Source organism: Hyla sarda, chromosome 6 (assembly GCF_029499605.1).
Source record: "Hyla sarda isolate aHylSar1 chromosome 6, aHylSar1.hap1, whole genome shotgun sequence".
NCBI lineage: Eukaryota > Metazoa > Chordata > Amphibia > Anura > Hylidae > Hyla > Hyla sarda.
Window position 1 is genome coordinate 77,241,832 of NC_079194.1, and position 25,568 is coordinate 77,267,399.

At 41.6% G+C, this 25,568-nt stretch overlaps 1 protein-coding gene across 1 annotated transcript in view; it reads right to left on the reverse strand.

Moving 5' to 3' along the window:
• Nucleotides 1-219: 219 nt before the first annotated feature.
• LOC130275797 (inter-alpha-trypsin inhibitor heavy chain H3-like) overlaps nt 220-25,568 on the reverse strand; it is a 64,592-nt gene continuing 39,243 nt past the window's right edge. The window contains exons 13-25 of the mRNA XM_056524221.1: nt 23,899-24,038; nt 21,846-22,006; nt 18,804-18,833; nt 17,284-17,316; nt 14,294-14,329; nt 11,804-11,839; nt 8,139-8,168; nt 7,135-7,248; nt 4,099-4,300; nt 3,532-3,704; nt 2,073-2,184; nt 868-1,020; nt 220-482 (exon numbers count right to left, since the gene is read on the reverse strand). Coding sequence (XP_056380196.1) covers nt 891-1,020; nt 2,073-2,184; nt 3,532-3,704; nt 4,099-4,300; nt 7,135-7,248; nt 8,139-8,168; nt 11,804-11,839; nt 14,294-14,329; nt 17,284-17,316; nt 18,804-18,833; nt 21,846-22,006; nt 23,899-24,038 — 1,197 coding nt within the window. The 3' untranslated portion in view covers nt 220-482; nt 868-890. The remainder of the gene's footprint in view (nt 483-867; nt 1,021-2,072; nt 2,185-3,531; nt 3,705-4,098; nt 4,301-7,134; nt 7,249-8,138; nt 8,169-11,803; nt 11,840-14,293; nt 14,330-17,283; nt 17,317-18,803; nt 18,834-21,845; nt 22,007-23,898; nt 24,039-25,568) is intronic.

Genomic DNA, 25,568 nt, shown 5'->3' on the forward strand with positions numbered 1-25,568 from the left:
TTTTTTTTTTTTTTGGCTTTTTCAGAGTTGCTGCTATTTTTTCGTCTTCTTCATTCTTACATTCAATTATTAAAGCTAAAATTAAAAATATAACACATTCCTTTTAAGATTTTGCTTAATTAAAAATTCTTATTCTTCTTCACTGTCCAGTGTTGGAGGTAGCAGGATTGGAAATGATTTTCCCTTACACAAATGAGATACTGGCTCTTGATAGGTATTTTACAACAATTTATTATTAACATATGACATCACTTAATGTCTTCTGGGACTGTAGATGAGGTGCTTCAAGACTTTAAAGGATACCTAAAGAATAACCAACCAGCGGCTGCTTCTATGCATTTTTTCCAATTGCTAAGTTCTACTTGACCTCAAAATTTTAATTAAACTGGAAGGGGCACTTTAAGGGGAGGAAGCTTTCCTTATAACAGCATGCTATACAATTGACTAATAATTAAAAAAAAAATAAACAGTCATGAATTACATTAAAGGGGTACTCCGCCCCTAGACATCTTATCCCCTATTCAAAGGATAGGGGATAAGATGTCAGATCGCCGCGGTCCCGCTGCGGCACCCCGCTATCATTACAGCACAGAGCGAGTTCGCTCTGTGCATAATGGCAGACGATACAGGGGACGGAGCAGCATGACGTCAAGGCTCCGTCCCTCGTGACATCACCGTGATGTCACGAGGGGCGGAGCCGTGACGTAACGATGCTCCGGCCCCTGTATTGCCCGTCATTACGTGCAGAGCGAACTCGCTCTGTGCTGTAATGATAGCGGGGTGCTGCAGCGGGGTTCCCGGGGCTCCCCAGCAGCGTGACCCCGGCGATCTGACATCTTATAAGATGTCTAGGGGCGGAGTACCCCTTTAAATCTCTATGTTAATCACTTCTAATAGGAAATACTGAAAATGTCAGGTACAATGTAGTCAGTATGGGTTCCATCAATTAGGCCTTCTCCATTGTAATGCACAAACCAGCAGGGAATCCTGAAGTCTTTTTGATAGTCCCTTTGTACACCCCTAAAATAAAAACAAAAGAATAAAATGAATACCATTATAAGTCAGAATACTTAAAGGAGTAGTCCAGTTCAGAAAGTTTCTGTGCTGTCATGCCTGGGCTGCCGGCATATAAAACAACAAACTGGAATCATCTGCCGCTGCTTTCTCAGTGCCCCAGTAGCGCTGCTCCAGTCCTCCGGTACCGTCTTCTTCCTGGTTGCCGATGGTCAACACGTCACACTATAGCTCAGTCATTGGCCAGCTGCAGTGATGTCCCGCCTAGGCTGGCGATAGGCTGAGTGGCAGCGGGATGCTTTGAGCCCTGGCACCAACAAGACAACCAGTGCTGGTCTTATTATTTTACTGTTGTCTCTGACATTTCCCAGCATTCCATGTGGCCATAGTAAATATGTTATAAGTCACATGGTCTCCAGGGGACGTGGGTATGCTGCAGTGAGTAAGTGAATAGTAGAATGAAAAGAATTTACTGAAGTAATGTTGAGACCATGTAACTTATGAAATATTGTCTCTGGCCTTTACAACAGTAAAATAAAAAGACATCAGTACTGAGGTAGATGCGCACAGGGGTAAAAGAAGCATATTTCACTGTATTAAAATTTGGCATCATGGTCTCAAAGGCTGAAATCCTGGAGTACCCTGTTTACTTCTTCCTACAAAATGATGCATATTTAAGGTAGTCTGTTCCTGTTAGTTAACCTTCTAGATGCTGCAGTCACAGCATCTGCATGGTTATTTCACAGGTGCCCATCTTGTCAAAGCTCTGATCAGCACCTTCACAATACAGTCAAGAGGTGCTGATTGGTTTTCATATCACTTAGGGTCTCTCTGAAAGTTTCATGGCTGCCATGGCATTCTGCTACTACAGCTTGCCACAGGCAGGCTGTACTATTAGATCACTGATGTAACAGTTGAATGACACACAGTACTTTAGTATGGCACTGAACTGTAGTATGGCACTGTATAATTGGTCAAATGTGTAAAGACATCCATGATCTACTCGGCCTGTCAGATTCCCCAGTATATCCTCAGCTATACCACTAAACATTCCCTACCTTGTCACTGTCAGCAGCTTGTTCTTCACTTTCATTGTTGCATCTGGTTTTTCAGGGTTATCAGTTTTGTGAACATTGTAGATCTTATACTTGATTCCATGGAAAAATTGTCCTGGAAAAAAAAAATGGTTTACCAACCAATGAATGAAAAAGACATAACTGTATGTTAACCTATGCACTTCCACCAGAGTGTATGCAGAGGAAGCAATGTATCACAGAAAGAAACAGGTTTAACAAGTTTAAAGGAAAACAGCAGCTTTGTGACGTCACCGCTGCTGTTTATCTGCTGGGCCCTGCTGCGAGCAAGCCTAGGGAAACAGCAATGGTGACGTCACAAAGTCCGCCCATGCCCCAAGCCGGCAAACCGAACAGAGGGAACAGATAAAGATACCGGGACAACGGAAGAATGGATTGCGGATGCGCGAGTATGGTTATCATTAGTGTCACCCACACTATCTGACTGTAGACCAGGTTATTGCGGTGACACTGATGACAGTTTTCCGTTAACTAACGATTTGGGGGGAGATTTGGGGGGAGATTTATCATAATCTGTGCAAAGGAAAAGTCGCTGAGTTGTCCATAGCAACCAATCAGATTGCTTTTTTCATTTTTTAGAGGCCTTTTCAAAAATAAAAGAAGCGATCTGATTGGTTGCTATGGGCAACTCAGCAACTTTTCCTCTTGACAGGTTTTGATAACATGAAACATTACCACATTTAATCATGCTTACAATATGTTGCTTACTTTTTAAGAGATTTGCTTTTGATTAAATTTTTTACTTTTTAATGCAATTTGCATAAAGGAAGCTTAGATGATAAATTGCTGGGTGGCATTCTGACAATATGCCTGATGTCTACTTTCCAAAAATATATGGGATTGATGGTATAACATAATTTTATCAATAGAGCATGTCCGAATTGTGAATATTGTCCTGGTCACCAGCATTGCAAAATATCTAGAAACTTCTGGCAGCATGAGGGTTTAAACAAAAATGTATTAAAGGGGTAAACTGGTGCCAGAAAATTATACAGATTTGTAAGTTACTTCTATTTAAAAATCCTAAGCTTTCCAGTACTTATCAGCTGCTTTATGTTCCAGAGGAAGTTGTGTAGATCATTCCAGTTTTACCACAGTGCTCTCAGCTGACACCTCTGTCCATGTCAGGAACTGTCCAGAGCAGGAGAGGTTTGCTATGAGGATTTGCTCCTACTCTGGACAGTCCCTAACATGGGCAAAGGTGGAGCAAGAGATAACTGTGGTAAGACTGGAAATAACTACACAACTTTCTCTGTAGTATACAGCAGCTGATAAGTACTGAAAGGATTAAGATTTTTAAATAGAAGTCATTTACAAATCTGTTTAACTTTCTGAGTACCCCTTAAAGAGGGAGAAGAACAACTTTTGTCCTGTTAATTTGTAGATCCACAAACCACTGGTAATAATACAGAATACATGTTACCTAGTAGTCCATGGACTCCTGCAGAAAATGTATGATCGTCCAATGTGTAAAAACCCAGGAAATCCCTATGAACAGGATGATCTTTCCAAACTTCATGCAGAATAATGACAAATGTTGCTCCTTCTCCAAATGAAAAGGTCACATTACTTCCATTGTTGACCACCAGATTAAACCTAGGTGAGTAAAAACACAAAAATATTTATAAAGATGTCATATGGGTTGTCAAGTCCAGTTTAAATTATTTATACTGTATTTCTAATGGCCAAATGAAAAGAATGACTGGCATAAGAATGACCGCCACCATTTTATTAGCCATAAGGACAAATTGACATATGACCAGTAAGTCAGTCCACCCTACCTCACATACAAGAGAACAGAAATTTTGAGTAGACTGGCCATTCCAGTGGACCAGGTGAATTTGCAGTGAAGGCCCCGGGTATGAGGATTTCTGTGAGTGATCACAACTTTTTGGGGCCAGACCCAAACTGACAGCTGATCACAGGACCTTACTTCTCAAAAGGGTTCATAGAAATGTTAGTGTTTAGGTTTAGTGTTTAAGTGTCTTACCCCTCCTCGCTGATAGAGTCTGTATCCTGCCATGAGAAGGTTTTCTTGATTTTACGGTTCATGACAGTGACTGTGTCAGTGGTCACCTCAATTCTTATCTTCATCTCTCTGTTTACAATCCCAATTCTTCCAAAATAAGTTTCATTTGATGTGTCTGTGCTTGTATTTTTGTTTCCAATAAGTTGCCCATTGACTGCAATACCTAAAGAAAACAATATTTTCTGGTGTCATGGTATTTTGCAAACAAATGGTGTAAACTTATTTAAATAGAAATATCAGTAATTGACTTTTACGTGGTCTACATTACCACATTACAAGGACCTTTGACATGATTGTTGACTTCATATGAGGAACATTACATTCAGTGCCCTGTTTCCCTTGGTTGCAGTATAGAGGGGGTTGCAAATGCCACCACCATGGCAGTACAACCATAAGGGTCCTGCTTCTCTTTAAAAAACATAAGGTCTGTCTATATTCTTTCAGTTTAACATGGCGCACAGGCCCATCAGAACACTACAGTGTCTCCTTAGCAGTCTGTGCAGCACAAGAGGTGGATGGGGCCTCTCTCTCACATGGGAGGAATACTGCAGTACTGTAAGTACACAGCATGGAGTTAAATGTCTACAGTTCCACCTATACTTTAATCTAGTTCCTTTACAGCACGGCTACGTAAAGGGAGTGAACACTCCCCCTTACCAAAAATAACACTGAGTGTATCACTTTAAGGGAAAAATGTGTCCAGCAACTAAACAGTCAATTAAAACGTTCTCTTTATTCTTCTTAAAAGCAAGAACAGCTATAAAAAAAATTGTATTATGAAAATAAAAAAAGAGTTTCAGGACTTGTGTACTTGAATGGTATTGTTATTCTTTATTGAATATGTTATAAATGCAATGTAACTGTTTTTCAGAACTTTTATGTCATTTATCTTTAGGCACCTTTGGATTCGACGACTGGTGGGCTGCAATGTGCAGTTGTTTTTACCATATACTGTCATAAAAACGGACAGCAGTGGGAGGCATTGGTTGCCAACTAACAAGTGGAAATGCCAGCATCAGCATGAGCCCAGGTACAAATGTGCTACCCTGCCAGAAGGCCTGAGCTTGTCAATGGTGAGAGTGACAATAGGCTGGAGGCCATAGTGAGAAAGCTGGTGGATTGGAAAGGATTATTAAGTGCCTTGGGAAACTAAGCCCATCACCCCAGGGTCATGATGCTACTTGGCTTATTAGGTGTGTGTGTGGGGGGGGGGGGGGGGTTTCACTTGATTAGGAGGGGCATTGTTGCACTGCTTTCCCATGGGGGTGGCACCCTAGCTATTAAAACAGGAAACCATCCAAGCAAGAAGAAGGATAAAGATTGCACACAGAGGAGTATATGATGGCTTCAAAACCTTCATTTAGGGTTTATTTACATGTAGAGTATCGTGGGTAAATGTAATGCTGCTGATATGAAGCTGTGTTTAATCATTTTGTTTACATTGAAATCTGCAGCATAAAATTTGCACCATCAAATATTCACAGGATAATGTACATGTAAATACACCCTTAAAATGGACCCGTCAGCAGGTTTTTAGGGTATAAAGTAACAAAATAGGGCTTTTGGCAATGAATCCATAAATGCCCTTCAGTAGTTAGTTACCCCTTCCAGCGCTGAGATATCAGACTTTAAAAAGATATTCAAATTAGGCTTTGGAGCCCACTGGATATTCCCCTCGGCTGCTAGAGCCCAGCGAAGTTCGGCCCCTTCACTAATTAGTCGCCCTCCTTAGTGCTTTGGTCTGTAATCCTGCCTTTCCCCTGTAATCTAGCAGCCAAGGGGAACACCCAGTGGACTCCAAAGCCTAATTTGCATATATTTTAACACTTTTAAAATGTCTATTTTTCTGATATCTCGGCTCTGGAGCTGTCATGGTCAAAAGTCCTACACAGCCTGCTATACAGATCTGCTTGAACATTGAAACTAACCCTAACCTTGTGAGGGACCAGCAAGAATATTTGTCATAGTTATCAGAAACTTCATCCCAGGCCTAAGCGGCCAGATATTAGTTTTTGATTTCTATTATTGATTCCTATAATATCTTGATAGACCTGATAAAAATACATACAGCTGCATATTTATCTATGCAACTCTCAAAACAAGTAAGATCTATCATAGCTGTACTCCCTCAATGGCAGGTGTATATAGTGCATGCTGCATTTAGATTACATACTGGTGTACTGTAAGTATGCCCCACAATGCATTTGTAAGATGAACAGTCAGTGAAAAATAATATTAAAAGGGAACCTGTGACATTGAAAAGGATGATCGTTCAAAGCTTGTTGTAGAGCAGAAGAAACTAAAATGACCACTATATAGTTCTGGGCTTTGCAGTCAGTTTGGCAGGTAACTGGTTAACTGTCTTTCCTGTATAGCTGTGCATATAAAGGTAGCTGTAAATCACTAATAAGACAGCCCACTGGACTCCTAAACCCATAATGACAAGGGGTTTAAAGGGGTACTCCACCCCTAGACATCTTATCCCCTAAGATGTCTGATGGCGGGAGTCCCAACGCTGGGGGCCCTCAGGCTAATACCATCCCGACCATGAGAACGGAAGATGGTGACATCACGACTCCACCCCCATGTGACATCACACCCGCCCCCTCAATGCAAGTCTATGGGAGGGGGCGTGACAGCTGTCACGCCCCCTACCATAGACTTGCATTGAGGGGGCGGGTGTGATGTCACATGGGGGTGGAGTCGTGATGTCACCATCTTCCGTTCTCATGGTCGGAATGGTATTAGCCTGAGGGCCTCCAGCGGTTCCGGAAGCCGTTACAGGTGGGTGCCACATAGTAGAATGCGGGGATCCCCAGCGGCGGGACCCCCGCCATCAGACATCTTATCAGATTTCTAGGGGTGGAGTACCACTTTAAATAAATATTTCCTGACAAAACCATATAGCAGTTTGCTCAGTTACTTCTGCTCTATACCATAACATGTTCAATATGACAGGTTCCTTTAAAGTGTTAAATCGAAAATTCCACGACTTACCTAGTTTTTTATCCTGGATAAGATTTAGTATTACACCCGGTTTCTCTTGAATATTGAAACACAGCGAGTCATTCATTTTTGGAACATTTATTACAAAATGAGGGTCAGAATCCACTGTTAATAGAAGTGAATATCCAGTTATATAAGTCATTGTTGATCATTTAGAATATAAAATAAATAGAATGTAATATAAGAAAACACATTACTTTCAATAGTTTTTTATAGTTTTAAAAGAAATAAAGATTCAAAACAATATCAAAGCATAAAAAGACAGACACAGCTGCCTAACAAAAGTAAATTGTATAGGACAGACGTAGAACAAGAGTAGAACAAAGAAAGAAAACAAAAACAAGAACAGTATCCCTGTTATGGGATAAAAGTATGCCTAGATATTAATCCGTATTAAGCCTGATCTGCTCATATTTCATGCAATGTATAGCTGTAAAGGTGAATTGAGATGTGTGCCAAACCAATGAATGTTATGGTCATAGCCAATGAGGTGAGAAGGTGATAATGAAAGATGATTATGGAATGACCAAAAGCCCATTAATTTGTGTGAATAAATGCATCAGCATATAAGACACACCTAATTTTAAAGGTGCAAAATTTAGAAAAAAAAAGATTTTGAACCCATTACAGTGATCTTCAACCTGCGGACCTCCAGATGTTGCAAAACTACAACTCCCAGCATGCCCGGACAGCCATTTAAGAGCTGTCTGCCAATCCTGTGTAGCTATATCTTAAGTCTTTCTCCCATAGGCATAGGGGGTAAGTCTTGGTAAATCTATTAGCTTCAGTGATTAAAGCGTATAGTGGGCCTGAACCTTTAAAGTTAGAGGACATATATTTTAGGGTGAAGCTATCAATACATACTTGTTAGATATTCTATAAGTGTGATGAATACTTTCACAAGGTATTAAAACACAGCACTGTAGGCCCATTTATGATCAACCTAAAAAGGCCGATCGGTTGACATTAGGCAATGAAGCTTAAGGAACACTTACCAAAATTTCTAGAAGAGTAAGTGGGGTAACCTAGGGAAAAAGAAAAAAAGTAATTAATATAAACCTGTTTCTTACATAAAGCAGATGCAGTTGAAACTTGTGGCACAACAGGGAACAATAGTCTCCTTGTCCTGTCATTCTAACTTGAAGGCCACAGTCCTTCCCATCATAGCCAGTGCTTAACTTGTAAATGGAGAAAAGTAAGGTGGATAGAAGATTTTTTTGTTTTGGAGGGATAAAGGGGGGCATTATGACCTATTAGGGCCACATAAGTAGGAATGTAATTGTGTGGGAGTACAAAGCAAATTATTACCCCCTTTCTATGGCAAAACAGTAACAACCCCCTTTGTGTCACTTTTAATATTTTTTTGGGGGGAGGGGGCACAAATGGAACAATTTTTGTAGGGGGGCACAAAAGTTGGAAATTTTAATGCATGGTAAGCAGAAAGAGAATCATTACTTTACTGAGACGGGAAGGGGCCATTACTACTTTCATAAGGGCATTATTAACATCAAAGGGTCATAAAGAGGGCATTATTATATTATAATGTAGGTGATAAAAATGATGGGAATTACTATGTGGGGACAGATAAAGGACATTGTTACTGTTTGGGGGCATGAAGGTGGGCATAACTGCTGTATGAGTTACCTAGTTACTACTAGTGTTTGTGGCCTAAAAGGGACACTAATATTATTTGTAGGCAATGATAAGTTCACTATTGCTGTGTGTGGGCAATATTACTGTATGATATAGAAAAGCACAATTACTTTTTGGCTCACACTGGTGGCATTTTCCAGTGTGGCACATTATGGCCATCTGGGACACCACCAGCATTAACAGGCATTCCTATTATTAGAAGCAGAAATTGAAAAATTAATACTAACCTACCCCTGGTCTCCAAGTGTTCAGCTACAGCTCCTGTTCATCCAAGATAAGTGCTTACAGATGGAACTGCATGCTCAGCCAATCACTGGGCACAGGGCAGGTCCTACTCCAAGCGTTTGTCTCAGAAACAGACTCAAGAGATGAGCAGTGGGGGGACCGGAAGAAGAAAAACAGGAGCTGCTATTTTACCACCGCCCCAGCACATAATTTTTTTGTTACAGAGCTAGAATACCCCTTTAAGACCCTAGAAACACCACTGGACATACTACTGTTTACTGCTGCAGCTGACTGTGTTGACTGAATGTCACCATGTTGGTACAATGTTGGACACTGATGTCAATAGTATTAACCGTTTGCTAATGTGTGGCTCCGCCCTTCCGCTGTGTTGATCCTCCTCCCCTATGAAATCTCACTCGCGCTCAGAGAGATTTCACTTCATGTATACTGTCAAAGATAACTGCGCACGCGAGAGTGAAATCTCTACTGATAAAAAAGATTTAACAGGAATGGAGAATAAGGACAGGGGAGGAGGCAGTTTACTCTGATGATCCATGCTGGACGTCACAGTGGACTCTTTGGGCTTTGGAATGCCCTGAGTGCACCAAGGCACTTAATTTGCATAATAAGAAGTAACGGAGCCACACATTAGCAAACGGTAAATACCATTGTCACCAGCATACCTGCATTACAAGCCTATACCAATAGGTTAGTGTGGGTGATGCTGATGACAGATGACCTTTAACCTCTTAATGACGAAGGTTGTACAGGTATGCCCTTCCATTCTGGTACTAAAGGACCAAGAGCGTACCTGTATGCCCTGATCCCATTACCGAAGTTTGAAGCGTAGTCATGAGCTAAGCACACTTCATACCTGGTGGATTCCAGTTGCTATCAGCATCCAGGACCCACGGTTAATGACGGATATCCCCGATCGGGCCGATGCCCATCATTAACCCTGTATACGTCACAATCAAAGTTGATCGCGGCGTCTAAATTCGGGATCTAATGCTGCCGGTAGCTCAGCAGAGCTGATTGGGACATTTGCGGCAAAATCATAGGACCCAATCAGCTGAGTGGACAGAGAGAGGGCCCTAACTTGCTTCTTCCTCATCCGGTCCTCTGATGTCCTAGCCAGGCTCTGCAGATTAGAGCAGCAGAGCACCCATAACACTGATCAATGCTGAGCCAAAGCTTAGCATTGAACAGTGTATGCAGTCGCAAGATTGCATGTTATAGCCACATATGGGGACTAAAACAAAAAATAAAAAGCATTAAAAAAAGTTTTAATAAAAGTGAATTAACTCCTTCCCTAATAAAAGTTTGAATCACCCCTTTTTCCCCATCTTTTTAATAAAATAATGCAATAAAAAATAAACATAAACAAATGTGGTACCGCTGCATACTACTATTATTAAAATATAATGTTAGTTAAACCACATGGTTGATGGCGTACATGTAAAAAAAAGTAAAAAATTTCACATTTTTGGTCACTTGAAATTTTTTTTATTAAGAGCAATTGAAAAGTCCCATCAAAACAAAAATTGTACCAATAAAGACTACAGATCATAGTAAAAGATGAGCCCTCATATAGCCCTGTATGCGGAAAAATGTAAAAAGTTATAGGAGTTAGAAGAGGACAATTTTCAGCATACTAATTTTGGTGCATGTAGTTAAAAAATTTTCAAATAGTAAAATAAAATAAAACCTATATAAATTGGGTATCCTTGTAATTGTATGGACCTACATATTAAAGATAAAGTGTCATTTGTACTGAAAAGTGCACTACATAGAAACGGAAGCCCCCAAAATTTACAAAATGGGTTGTTTTTTTATTTCACCCCAAAAATTATTTTTTTGGGTTTCGCCGCAGACAAGTGATGTCAAGGCGTTATGGTTTTTAGAAGGGGAGGAAGAAAAAACGAAAGTACAAAAACAAAAATTGGCCTGGTCCTTAAAGGGGTACTCCGCCCCTAGACATCTTATCCCCTATCCAAAGGATAGGGGATAAGATGTCAGATCGCGCGGTCCCACTGCTGGGGACCCCCGGGATTGCCGCTGCGGCACCCCGCTGTCATTACTGCACAGAGCGAGTTCGCTTTGCACATAATGATGGGCAGTACAGGGGCTGGAGCATCGTCACGTCACGGCTCCGCCCCTCGTGATGTCACGGCCCGCCCCCTCAATACGAGTCTATGGGAGGGGGCGTGGCAGTCATCCATAGACTTGTATTAAGGGGGTGGGCCGTGATGTCACGAGGGGCGGAGCCATGACGTCACACTGCTCCGTCCCCTGTATCGCCCGCCATTACGCACAGAGCGAACTTGCTCTGTGCAGCAATGATAGCGCAGTGCCGCAGCGGCGATCCCGGGGCTCCCCAGCAGCGGTACCGTGGCAATCTGACATCTTATCCCCTATCCTTGGGATAGGGGATAAGATGTCTAGGAAAGGAGTACCCCTTTAAGGCCAAAATGGGCTTGGTCCTTAAAGGGTTAAGGTATCAAAAAGCTTCCAAAACTGCTAAATTAGTATAGTAAATTGCAGATGACTATATAGTGTTACTTAAATATGGAACTTCACTTCAATCAAGGTATATACCTATATTCATACAGTACTCTCTGGACACAGAATCAGAAGGTGTCATTATGTTGTTATAGAAAATAAAAAAATGTTTTACATACATAAGATGTTGACAATTATATACAATCTAAGCCAATATTACAGACACATGCAATATGATGGGCATTAATTATTATTATTTTTTAAATAATGAATATCTTACTTTGACTTGGCGCAGCATATGAATTCGATTGCCCTGCTAAAAAGATTAAAATGTGTTTAATGAAGTGAAGGTATCCATGTAGCAAAAAAAAATAAAAAATGAAAGTTTAGAAACATTACAACACTTCTGCTTCATAAGGTTCCCCTGGTACCAGCTGATCTTTGGTTTCCCAGCTACAGGGAATACATGTTAAGAATGCTTTGCCTATTATACTGTAACATATTTATCCACAGACAGCCGGAAAATTGGTGTTAGACAGACGAAAGTTTTAGACATATGTAACAAAATAAAATAAGAACATAAAACATTAACATTTAAAAATAAATAAATACATAAATACAAAATACCCAGTCTGGATGTGTAAACAATATATGTTGGGGTTCTCTTTTCCCCTCCTGCCTTGTGGGTATCCTCTTTTATTTCTTGTCTAAGGTTCTATATATTTTAGCATTTTTATTTTTAATTCTTGTCTAATGCATTCTATACATATTTTCATTTTATTTATATATTTATAATATTTTTATTTTATTTTTACTCTTGTCTATATCCCACACAGCTATTATGTACAGTGGTCCCTCAAGTTACAATATTAATTGGTTCCAGGACAACCATTGTATGTTGGGACTATAACCCTATGGAAACCTTGTAATTGGTTCTGAAGCCTCAAAATGGCATCCAACAATAGGAATAAGTGAGTATTAAAGAAAAATATGGAGATAACTAATACAGATAAAGCAAATCCTTACATATAAAAGTAAGAAAAACCTGCTGGGAGCTGTAAATCACCTTCTATGTAGAGGACAGGAGCATCTTCTGGCTCCCGTACAGAACACACTGTGTCCCAAAGTAAAATGAAGTCCCCCCCCCCCCCTGGTGCCCGCAGGAGCAGCTAACCCTGGCACAGGTAAAGAGTAGTGCAGAACATGTAGTACCTCCCTGTACTGTAGGGGGAGCTATCACACAGCCAGTCAGTGCATGCACTTCAGTAGTACAGGGGTTTTACCAGTGAAATGTCCATTCTGATTTGTTCTTCCAGCCATTGACATGTTTCGCAGATCTTGACTGTCCATAGCATTGCATGTTTCAAGACCATTGTATGTTGTGAATATTGTAACCTGAGGCCATTGTAATTTGAGTGACCACTATATTTAACTCTACTATTGTATTTACAATAGTAAATGGCAATGGTAAATGGCAAGCCTATACCAATAGATAAGTGCGGGTGATGCTGATGACAGGTGACCTTTAACCTCTTAAAGACGAAGGATGTACAGGTATGCCATTCCATCCTGGTACTAAAGGACCAAGAGCATACCTGTATGCCCTGATCCCATTACCGAAGTTTGAAGCGTAGTCATGAGCTAAGCACACTTCATACCTGGTGGATCCTGGTTGCTATCAGCATCCAGGACCCGCGGTTAATGCCGGATATCCCCGATCGGGCCGATGCCCATCATTAACCCTGTATACGTCGCAATCAAAGTTGATCGCAGCGTCTAAATTCGGGATCTAATGCTGCCGGTAGCTCAGCAGAGCTGATCGGGACATTTGCGGCAAAATCATAGGACCCAATCAGCTGAGTGGACAGAGAGAGGGCCCTAACTTGCTTCTTCCTCATCCGGTCCTCTGATGTCCCAGCCAGGCTCTGCAGATTAGAGCAGCAGAGCACCGATAACACTGATCAATGCTGAGCCAAAGCTTAGCATTGAACAGTGTATGCAGTTGCAAGATTGCATGTTATAGCCCCATGTGGACTAAAACAAAAAATAAAAAGTATTTAAAAAAAAAAGTGTTAATAAAAGTGAATTAACTCCTTCTCTAATAAAAGTTTGAATCACCCCTTTTTCCCCTTTTTTTAAAATAAAATAATGCAATCAAAAATAAACATAAACAAATGTGGTACCGCTGCATGCTACTATTAAAATATAATGTTAGTTAAACCACACGAACCTACACATTAAAGATAAAGTGTCATTTGTACCGAAAAGCGCACTACATAGAAACGGAAGCCCCCAAAATTTACAAAATGTTTTTTTTTTAAATTTCACCCCAAAAATAATTTTTTTTTGTTTCGCCGCAGACAAGTGATGTCAAGGCATTATGGTTTTTAGAAGGGGAGGAGGAAAAAACAAAAGTGCAAAAATGAAAATTGGCCTGGTCTTTAAGGCCAAAATAAGCTTGGTCCTTAAAGGGTTAAGGTATCAAAAAGCTTCCAGAACTGCTAAATTAGTATAGTAAATTGTAGATGACAATATAGTAGGTGTTACTTAAATATGGAACTTCACTTCAGTCAAGGTATATACCTATATTCATACTGTACTCTCTGGACACAGAATCAGAAGGTGTCATTATGTTGTTATCATAGAAAATTAAAAAATTTTTTACATACATAAGATGTTGACAATTATATACAATCTAAGCCAATATTACAGACACATGTAATATGATGGGCATTAATTATTATTATTTTTTAAATAATTAATATCTTACTTTGACTTGGCGCAGCATATGAATTTGATTGCCCTGCTAAAAAGATTAAAATGTGTTTAATGAAGTGAAGGTATCCCTGTAGCAAATAAAAAAAATTTAAGTTTAGAAACATTACAACACTTCTGCTTCATAAGGTTCCCCTCGGTACCAGCTGATCTTTGGTTTCCCAGCTACAGGGAATACATGTTAAGAATGCTTTGCCTATTATACTGTAACATATTTATCCACAGACAGGTGGAAAATCGGTGTTAGACAGCCATAAGTTTTAGACATATGTAACAAAATAAAATAAGAACATAAAACATTAAAATAAAATAAAAAAATAGATACATAAATACAAAACACCCAGTCTGGATGTGTAAACAGTATATGTTGGGATTCTCTTCCGCAATACCCCCCGCCTTGTGGGTATCCTCTTTTATTTTTGGTCTAATGTTCTATATATTTTATTATTTTTAAATTCTTGTCTAATGCATTCTATACATATTTTCATTTTAGTTATAAATTTATAATATTTTCATTTAATTTTTTATTTTTACTCTCGTCTATATCCCATACAGCTATTACCGTATATACTCGAGTATAAGCCGACCCGAGTATAAGCCGAGACCCCTAATTTCAACCCAAAATCCCAGGAAAAGTTATTGACTCGAGTATAAGCCTAGGGTGGGAAATACCTCATCCCCCCCTGTCATCATCCAGACCCGTCATTAACATCCTCATCATCCCCTTGTCATCATCCCACACATCCCCCCTTCATCATCCCCTTGTCATCATCCCACACATCCCCTTATCCCACACATCCCCCCTTCATCATCCCCTTGTCATCATCCCACACATCCCCTTATCATCCCACACATCCCCCCTTCATCATCCCCTTGTAATCATCCCACACACCCCCCTTCATCATCCCCACCCCCCTTCATCATCCCCACACCCCCCCCCCCTTCATCATCCTCTTCTCATCATTCGCCCTCAGTGGTCTTCAACCTGCGGACCTCCAGAGGTTTCAAAACTACAACTCCCAGCAAGCCCGGGCAGCCATCGGCTGTCCGGGCTTGCTGGGAGTTGTAGTTTTGAAACCTCCGGAGGTCCGCAGGTTGAAGACCACTGCGGCCTTCAACCTGCGGACCTCCAGAGGTTTCAAAACTACAACTCCCAGCAAGCCCGGGCAGCCATCGGCTGTCCGGGCTTGCTGGGAGTTGTAGTTTTGAAACCTCCGGAGGTCCGCAGGTTGAAGACCACTGCGGCCTTCAACATCATCCAGCCCCCTCTCACCCCCTTTAGTTCTGAGTACTCACCTCCGCTCGGCGCTGGTCCGGTCCTGCAGGGCTGTCCGGTAAGGAGGTGGTCCGGTGAGGAGGTGGTCCGGGCTGCTATCTTCACCGGGGGCGCCTCTTCTCCGCGCTTCCGGCCCGGAATAGAGCCGTTGCCTTAACAACGACGTATCTGCGTCGTTGTCAAGGCAACGTGACTATTCTGAGGCCGGGCCCGAAGCGCTTAGAAGAGGCCTCCCCGGTGAAGATAGCAGCCCGGAACCAGTATCCCACCGGACCACCTCCTCACCGGACCACCTCCTCACCGGACCACCTCCTCACCGGACAGCCCTGCAGGACCGGACCAGCGCCGAGCGGAGGTGAGTACTCAGAACTAAAGGGGGTGAGAGGGGGCTGGATGATGTTGAAGGCCGCAGTGGTCTTCAACCTGCGGACCTCCGGAGGTTTCAAAACTACAACTCCCAGCAAGCCCGGACAGCCGATGGCTGCCCGGGCTTGCTGGGAGTTGTAGTTTTGAAACCTCTGGAGGTCCGCAGGTTGAAGACCACTGCGGGTGGGGGAGTTCACTCGAGTATAAGCCGAGGGGGGTGTTTTCAGCACGAAAAATCGTGCTGAAAAACTCGGCCTATACTCGAGTATATACGGTATGTACAGTGGTCCCTCTAGTTACAATATTAATTGGTTCCAGGACAACCATTGTATGTTGGGACCATAACTCTATGGAAACCTGGTAATTGGTTCTGAAGCCTCAAAATGGCATCCAACAATAGGAATAAGTGAGGATTAAAGAAAAATATGGAGATAACTAATACAGATAAAGCAAATCCTTACATATAAAAGTAAGAAAGAGCTGCTGGAAATTGTAAATCAATGTCTATGTAGAGGACAGGAGCTTCTTCAGTCCTGTACAGAACACACTGTGTCCCAAAGTAAAATGAAGCTGCCCCCACCTGGTGCCCACAGGAGCAGCTAACCCTGGCACAGATAAAGAGTAGTGCAGAACATGCAGTACCTCCCTGTACTGTAGGTAGGCGCTATCACACAGTCAGTCAGTGCATGCACTTCAGTAGTACAGGGGTTTTTCCAGTGAAATGTCCATTCTGATTGGTTCTTCCAGCCATTGACACGCTTCGCAGATCTTGACTGTCCATAGCATTGTATGTTTCAAGAGCATTGTATGTTGAGAATATTGTAACCTGAGGCCATTGTAATTTGAGTGACCACTATATTTAACTCAACTATTGTATTTACAATAGTAAATGGCAAGCCTATACCAATAGATAAGTGCGGGTGATGCTGATGATGACAGGTTTTCTTTAAGGTGTAAAAAAAATAAACATTTTACAAATTGCTGATCTAGCACAGTATTCCCCAAGCAAAGACACATAGATCCCATTAATACAATTAGCAACTAGGCTGCTCAATGATGGTATCTTGGTAGCAACATGATCTTTGAAATTGTAGATGAATATATAGTCCGTGTTACTCAAATATGGAACATCACTTAAATTAAGGTATATACCTATATTCATACAGTACTCTCTGGAGTCAGAAATTAGAAGGTGTCATGATGTTGTTATCATGGAAGATCAAAAAAAAAAATAGTTTAAATACATAAGATGTTGACAATTATATACAATCTGAGCCAATATTACAGACACATGTAATATGATGGGCATTAAAGTTTTTTTTTAAATATAATGGATATCTTACTTTGACTTTGCGCAGCATATGAATTAGTTTGCCCTGTTAAAAAGAGTACAATGTGTTTATTGAAGTGAAGGTATCCATATGTATCAAAAAACATACGTTTAGAAACATTACAACACTTCCGCTTCATAAGGTTCCCCTTGTACCAGCTGATCTTTGGTTTTACCAGCTACAGGGAATACAAGTTGAAGGGGTACTCCAGTGGAAAACAATTTTATTTATATCAACTGGTGCCAGAAAGTTAAACAGATTTGTAAATGACTTCTATTACAAATTCTTAATCCTTTCAGTACTTATCAGCTGCTGTATGTTCCACAGGAAGTTCTTTCCTTTTTGAATTTCTTTTCTGTCTGACCACAGTGCTCTCTGCTGACACCTCTGTGTATTTTGGGAACTGTCCAGAGCAGGAGAAAAACCCCATTGCAAACCTATCCTGCTCTGGACAGTTCCTAAAATGGACAGAGGTGTCAGCAGAGAGCGCTGTGGTCAGACAGAAAGAAAAGACAAAAAGAAAAGACCTTCCTGTGGAACATACAGTAGCTGATAAGTACTGGAAGGATTAGGATTTTGTAATAGAAGTAATTTACAAATCTCTTTAAAGGGTACCTCTCATCAAAAAAACTTTTGATATATTATAGATTAATGTATGCAGAATAACTTTAAAATTGCATGTTATTAAAAAATATGCTTCTTTCTATTTAATTTTCCACTTTGAAGAAATGACCACTAGGGGTCTCCCTACCAGTCCTGGCAGCAAGCATTTCAGACTCATGCTGGAGTCCTAAACACTACGAGCTGCCAGTCTGCTTTGTTCACAAAGGAGAACACTCAGAGCTGCCAGCCTGCTTTGTTCACAGCCTGTTTGGCTGTGAACAAAGCAGGCTGGCAGCTCTGAGTGTTTAGGACTCCAGCATGAGTCAGAAATGCTTGCTGACAGGACTGATCGGGAAAAATACAATAGAAAGAAGCATATTTTTCATTAACATGCTATTGGAAAGTTATTCAACATTGATTAATCTAAAATATATCAAACGTTTATTTGATGAGAGGTACCCTTTAACTTTCTGGCACCAGTTTATATAAAAAAAATGTTTTCCGCTGGTGTACCCCTTTAAGAATGCTTTGCCTTTTATAACTAGTTATTCCCAAACAGGTGGAAAATTGGTGCTGAACAGCCACAAGTTTTAGACATAACTAACAAAATGTTATTAAAATAGAATTACAAAAACTTCTAAAAAATAAAAATGACAAAACACACAGTCTGGATGTGTCAGCAGAATATATGCTTTTTTCCACCTGCCTTTTGGGTATCCTTTTTTTGATGCATTCTATACATATTTTCATTTTTTTTATTTATATTTATTATGTTTTATTTAAATTTAGGCCTATGTGTAAACTCAGCCTAGGTTTGTTTTTTCAGCTATTCACAGCTTAAGTTTTTTTTTTTTTTTGTATATTGTCTTCTGCTATTGAAATGCTTTAAAAATTTTACAACTAAACAGTTATATATATATAAAACTTACATTGTTGTCCTACAGAAGATGAGTCTTGTCCTGTAAAAGTTTAAAAGGATAGGTTACATAACAAAAATCTGTTACAAATTTGCCTCCTAAACTTACACTTAAAGGAGTACTGTGGTGCCATACAAGTTATTCCCTAAGGATAAGGGATAATTGTCTGATCGCGGGGGGTCCCAGCAGTTGGATCTCCTGCAAGGCATCCAGGCTCTCCCCAGGAACGGAGCGGCAGCCAACACACCCCCTTTGTGTATCTCTATAGGAGAGCCAGAGATATAGCACTGGGGTACCTCTGGCTCTCCCATAGAGATACATGGAGGGGGCGTTTTGGCCTCCACTTCATGTGGGGGTCAACAAGCTCCATTCCTGGGGAGACCTGTGGTGCCGTGCATGAGATTGCGGGGGGTCCGATAGGGGATACGTTTTACAGCTCCAGAGGTCTCCTTAAAGAAGGATTTGGCTTGACTCAAAAATCTTGAGAAAAACAAGAGCTTGCCCTATCCCAGCTCTACAGAGCAGCTGTAATGCTGCTGGTTGGCAACAACCAGTGTAGCATGTGTCCTGGTTCTCACCAGTGGCAGGCGACATTCTCCATGCCATGTGCCTGCTGTATTTCCCGGACTTCCTGCTTTGACTTATTCTACAGTTTCCACTCTTGCCTCAAGGGGCCCCGTGTGCAAGTCCTGGCTGAGTTTTGTAGAGCTAGCGTGCACTCCCTAGTAGTTTGCCTTCCAATCCCTGCAACGCACTCACTACATAAAGAAGCCACACCTGTTCCCTGAGGCCTTAGCAAGGTTGTATGTCCTGAACTGCTAAGGTCTCTGTCTGCCTACTTATCCTGCCTGCTGGTCCCTGCCTGTATGCTGGACTTTACCTTTGACTCATCCCTTGGACCCTGACCTGTCTCTTCTGTTATGGACTTGGACTGTGTTTGCAGCTTGTTCCATTCTGCATCTGTAGCCATCTTGGCTAGCTGTTGTCACTGTACCTGCTCTGTTAATAAACAGCATTGCTGCATTTGACGCTATTTTAGGGTCAGTTTTGCCCCATTTTGCCTGCCTAGCCAGATGCCACTTGTGGCAAAGTGGGTCCACACAGCGTTACAACAGCTACAGCTGTGTTAATACAATTTGGAAAAAAATCCTCCAAAAACATAATGCAAAAACCTGAAACTAAAAATCTAAAACAATTGGAAAGATTCATCAAACCCTGTGCAGAGGAGAAGCTGACCAGTTGCCCATAGCAGCCAATCAGATTGCTTCTTTTATCTTTCAGAGGCCTTTTTTTTTTTTTTTTATAAAAGAAGTGATCTGATTGGTTGCTATGGGCAACTGGTCAGCTTTTCCTCTGCACAGGTTTTGGTAAGTCTCCTCAAATATATTTTAATAGGGACATTTCCGAATTTGGCGATATCAATTCTATTTTTTTGTTTTTTTACTTTTTTTTCCATAATAAATGATAAAGGGAAAAGGCTGTTTTGGATTATAAAAAAAAGTGCATTATGCTTTTAAAGGCACTTATTCAATAGGAAAAGCAGTCGGCAACTAACCAATGTAGCTTCTTTCCTTCCTCTTTATTAAAAAATACTAACATTAAAGGTGTACTCTGGCCCTAAGACATCTTATAAGATAAGATATCTGATCGCTGGGGACCCCTGCTATCTTGCATGCAGCATTAACCTCTGGGAGCTGCACGCAGTGCTGCAACCTCGGAGTCTGCTGGGTCACAACTACGGGGCCAGAGTGTTGTGACATCACGACTCCGCCCCTGTGTGATGTCACGCCCTGCCCCCACAATGCAAGTCTATGGGAGGGGGTGTGGGACCAGGGGACTAGGACTGAGTCCACCTGAAAAGGACCATAGATTGTACAGAAGGGCCACTTCTGTACTGGGCCACCACAATATGTTGTACATCTTGCCAAAACATTAACCTTTTCAATATACTTCATAAGAAAATGTTATTTCCTTTTTATAGAAATTATGGCTGATAAAATCATGGCTTTGTCCAAGCTGAAGCACAGGCAAAGTCCAGTAAGTGAGGGTGGGCTAGCACTCCTCTGTGCTCTCTCCTCTCTGATAGGACAGGTAAGAGCACCGAGGAGTCCTATCAGACAGGAGAGAGCACAGAGGAGTCCTATCAGACAGGAGAGAGCACAGAGGAGTCCTATCAGAGAAGAGAGAGCACAGAGGAGTCCTATCAGACAGGAGAGAGCACAGAGGAGTGCTATCAGCCAGGAGAGAGCACAGGGGAGTACTTTAGGACAGGAGAGAGCACAGAGGAGTGCTATCAGACAGGAAAGAGCACAGATGAGTGCTATCAGACAGGAGAGAACACAGAGGAGTCCTATCAGACAGGAGAGAGCACAGAGGAGTACTATCAGATAGGAGAGAGCTCAGAGGAGTCCAATCAGACAGGAGAGAGCACAGAGAAGTGCTATCATACAGGAAAGAGCAGAGAGGAGTCCTGTCAGACAGGAGAGAGCACGGGAGGAGTACTATAGGACAGAAAAGAGCACAGAGGAGTCCTATCAGACAGGAGAGAGCACAGAGGAGTGCTATCAGACAGGAGAGAGCACAGATGAGTGCTATCAGACAGGAGAGAGCACAGAGGAATCCTATCAGACAGGAGAGAGTATAGAGGAGTGCTATCAGACAGCAGAGAGCACAGATGGTCCTATCAGACAGGAGAGAGCACAGAGGAGTACTATCAGACAGGAGAGAGCACAGAAAAGTGCTATCAGACAGGAGAGAGCACAGAGGAGTGCTATCAGACAGGAGAGAGCACAGAGGAGTCCTATCAGACAGGAGAGAGCAAAATCTGAGTGATTATTTGCCCTGCACCTAGCCCAGGAACCAGCAGCCATACTTCGGGTTGTGTAGAGGATAACCATGACCTAGCATCACGAAGGACAATAACAAGGGCAAGATGTAATAGCATCTGCCCTTCATCACACCATCACCACAATATAAAATGTATTTGTATCTGACAGTGCCTATTTAAGTTGTTTACAGTATTTTTCTACGGACAATTATAAGAAAGGTTCCTACCTTCCACAAGTTTATCAGCAATTAATGTTTCTTCTTCCTTCTCTTTTTCCTCTGGTTTGGTAACTACCATTGATGTTAAAGGAGTCACAAACTTAAACTTAAGGGACAGATCAAGAGCTTCCGCTGTTAGATTCACTTTTTCTGCAGGATCTGCATAAAGCCTTAAATTAAGTAAAATAGATATGAGAACCAACATTGGAAATAGGTTTTTATGTTACTCACCATTATACCCAGCAGAATTTTTTTTACACTACTACTGTATTTAGTAAAAATATATTAAAATAAATAAGGGCTTCCACAATTCCACATAGTGATGGCCTATTGTCGGAATGGGCCATCAATATCTGATCAGCGAGGTGCCGCCAGCTCTGCTGAACAGCTGTTCCACAAAGGCCCAGAGCTGGATTCATGCTGTGAATGAGGCTGGATGCAGATGGCTTTCTTCACTGTGTTGGGAACATGCTGAATTACTGTAGCTACAGTAACCCATCAGTTTGGGTGTGGCTTCATGGGAAAGGGCATGGTTTCAGCCAAAGGGGATGTGGCTGCACCTCGCTTGCTAATGTGGTAACCCGGTACAAAACCTACTACTCTGCCTGCCCTGTCAGGTAGATGTTGCCTCATGTGTTTGTTATAACCAACAGCTCCAGGGAACTGGTTATTTAATATTGTATTTATTGTTCCATGTTTTATGCCAATGTTTATCCTGTATGAAGTGTACTTTGCCTTTAAGGAAAAGGTTGCAAAAGTGTCATGTGATCACTGTGGCCAATCAGAGTCATAGACCCTAAGCTCCCTGGTCTGGCTGTACAGGAAGGAGTCAGTCAAAGTGTAGGTCAGTAAGAGCTAGAGGAAGCATCTCTGCTGTACCCTGCCCCATACCTCTAATGGGGACAGGTGTTGGGGTCTAATAGGAGAAACATCTGGTCCTGGGCAAGGAGGAGAGAAGTAGAAGTCAGTGCAGTGTTCAAGTCTGAGGAGGGGTTAGTGCAGTGTTCAAGTTACAGAAGTCAGTGGAGTCTGAGGAGAAGTCAAGTGCTGAGCAACTACACTTAACCGTAAGCATCCTGCCGTCCTGGTCAAGTCAGTCAAAGTCCAGTTGTGGGGAAAAGTTGCCTGAGAGCCGAAAGGGCCCAAAAACGCAAGTCAAGGATAGCTGGAGTGAAAGCCTCTGGCAGCTCCGGTCCAAAAGTCAAAGTCCACCCCTGGCGGCAAGGAATTCCGTGAGTGTAGCGTGAAGTACTCCAAGTCTGTGTTAGTAGTCTCTCAAGTTGTTTAAAAAGATCTTTTTAGTAAAAGTAGTTTCCATAACCCTGCATCTGTGGTATTTATTGCCCTAGCGCTTGGTCCAGGAAGCTGCTTATCCTTGGAGTGTGGAGGTTAACACTACCCTGGCTTCACAAACTTTATTTCAGTCACTACACCCTGTCTGTACACTATACACGCCACCCTGTTAGCCACCACACTAAATTTATGAGAGATTACACTTGCTAGCAAGCATAAACTGCAGTTGAAATCTCTGCTAGCTCTGAACATGCTGAGACTTCAGGTGCTCTGGCACCATTCAATGTGCAGAGACTTGCACCTTTACATAAATCCAGCAAACCTGTGCACTGGCGGAGGAATCATAAGACTTCCGTGTGTGATGCTGGTCTTGATAAATCTACCCCCCCCCCCCCCCTTCCCTGAAGTATTAGCTTAATATTAGGCAAGTGGTCAGGCTGAAAACAGAAAAACAGATTAATTATAAAAAAAAAATGAATTAAAAATGTCTTTAGACTTATGTTTAAAATGAAAACTTTTAAATAGCTAATTTTCTGATGACACATTATCTTTAAGTAATCCTGTCACCTTTTTGTGAGAACATTTCTTAATCATTGTTTCCCATGGGTTACTTCTGACTTCATTATGAAAAGTAAAGTCTTAGGTGACTACCATTATGCCTTATCCTCTGGATCTGGCAAAAATGATCGAACTCTCTGACTTCTCCTTCATTATGGGTTTCAATCTAAAGTATAACTACTTTAAAAAAAAACTTGACCCATACACGTACCGTTTCTCCAACAGCTGCTGTATGGTGAGATATGCCCAGAGTCTCTCTGTAAAGTCACCAAAGATGTATTCCTGCTTTTTGCTCACATCATCCTTACTTTGAAGCTGAATATTTTCTGTGTATTTGATTGGTTTATCAGCCTATTCAAAATATGAGATTGATTTACATGTATTAAAGACATTTGAGGAGGAGTAGACAACATGGTGTTCAGAAATGTAAGGGGCATTCACAGTGAGCAAATCAAGAGGAATTCACGCTGAAAAATGTATGTGCGGAAAAAATAATTTTCTATTCGTGCGGAATTCGCACGGAATTTGCATGGAATTTGCGCGGAATTGTGAGCAGAAATGGGGGAGAAAGAAGTGAAGGGTTTTTCAACCATTTTCACGCAAATTCTGCGCTAATTCTGCTCAAATTCCGCGCAAAAACGATGTTGGGCGGAATTTGAATAATGACTTCTATTGATTTCTGCTAGCAGATTCCGCTTAAAGAATGAACATGTTCTTTCTTCAAGCAGAAAGGAATTCAGCGTCGGAATTCTGCTAGCAGAATTTCCGATATGTGAACCGGACAGCAGAAAAAACATTAAAGTCAATGGGCAGAGGAGATGTGCATTAATTTGGAGCGGAGAATTCAAGAGGAATTACTCGAGTAAATTCCTCTTGAATTACTCAGTGTGAACGCACCCTTATAGTCTGGACAATCTCACAAAAAATCAAACAAGCCCTAAAGAGGCTTAAAGGGGTAGTGCAGTGCTGAAAAACTTATCCCCTATCCTAAGGATAGGGGATAAGCTTCAGATCACGGGGGGTCCGACCGCTGGGGTCCCCCACGATCTCCTGTATCTGGCCAGATAGCGGGTGTCGACCACCGCACGAAGCGGCGGCTGACACGCCCCCTCAATACATCGTTATGGCAGAGTCGGAGATTGCCGAAGGCAGCGCTCCGGCTCTGCCATAGAGTTGTATTGAGGGGGCGTGTCAGCCGCCGCTTCGTGCGGTGGTCAACACGCCCCCTTCCCAAGGGCTGCTGGGGCCCGTACAGGAGATCGCAGGGGGCCCCCTGCGGTCAAACCCCCAGCGATCTGAAACTTATCCCCTATCCTTAGGGTCGTGATGTCACATCCATGCCCCCTTGTGACGTCACGAGGGCCCGTAGCAGCGATGTACCCCTTTAAACAAACCCACTCCCAACTAAAAGATTGTTATTCATAACAAAAGGTAGAATATCACCACCATCGTGATTTTCTTATTTGTGTGTCAGATCATAATTAAAAACACACTGGTCCTGATTTTATATTGTGTTCCCAACTTTTTTAATCGGGTTTTAATTGTGTCTACCCCAGAATTTGTGCCAAAAATAAAACTATACTACTTTCACTCCACAATCACTAGAAAACCCGTAAGAGTGACGTGGATTCATGGTTTTAGAGCAACCTGTTATATTTATTAATAAATTCCCCCCATACCATGAGAATATATGGCTGGAAATTCTCACAAAGAAAAAAAAAATGTTCAGAACTTTCTCTTTTTTTCTGACCTGTACAACCCTTACAGTCAATAGAGAGAAGTCATGTCTGAAAACTATAGTCTGAAACAACATTCCGCATAAAAAAAAAATAATAATTATGTTAATGTTACACATTTATAAGGCTCAACCAGCATAGAGTG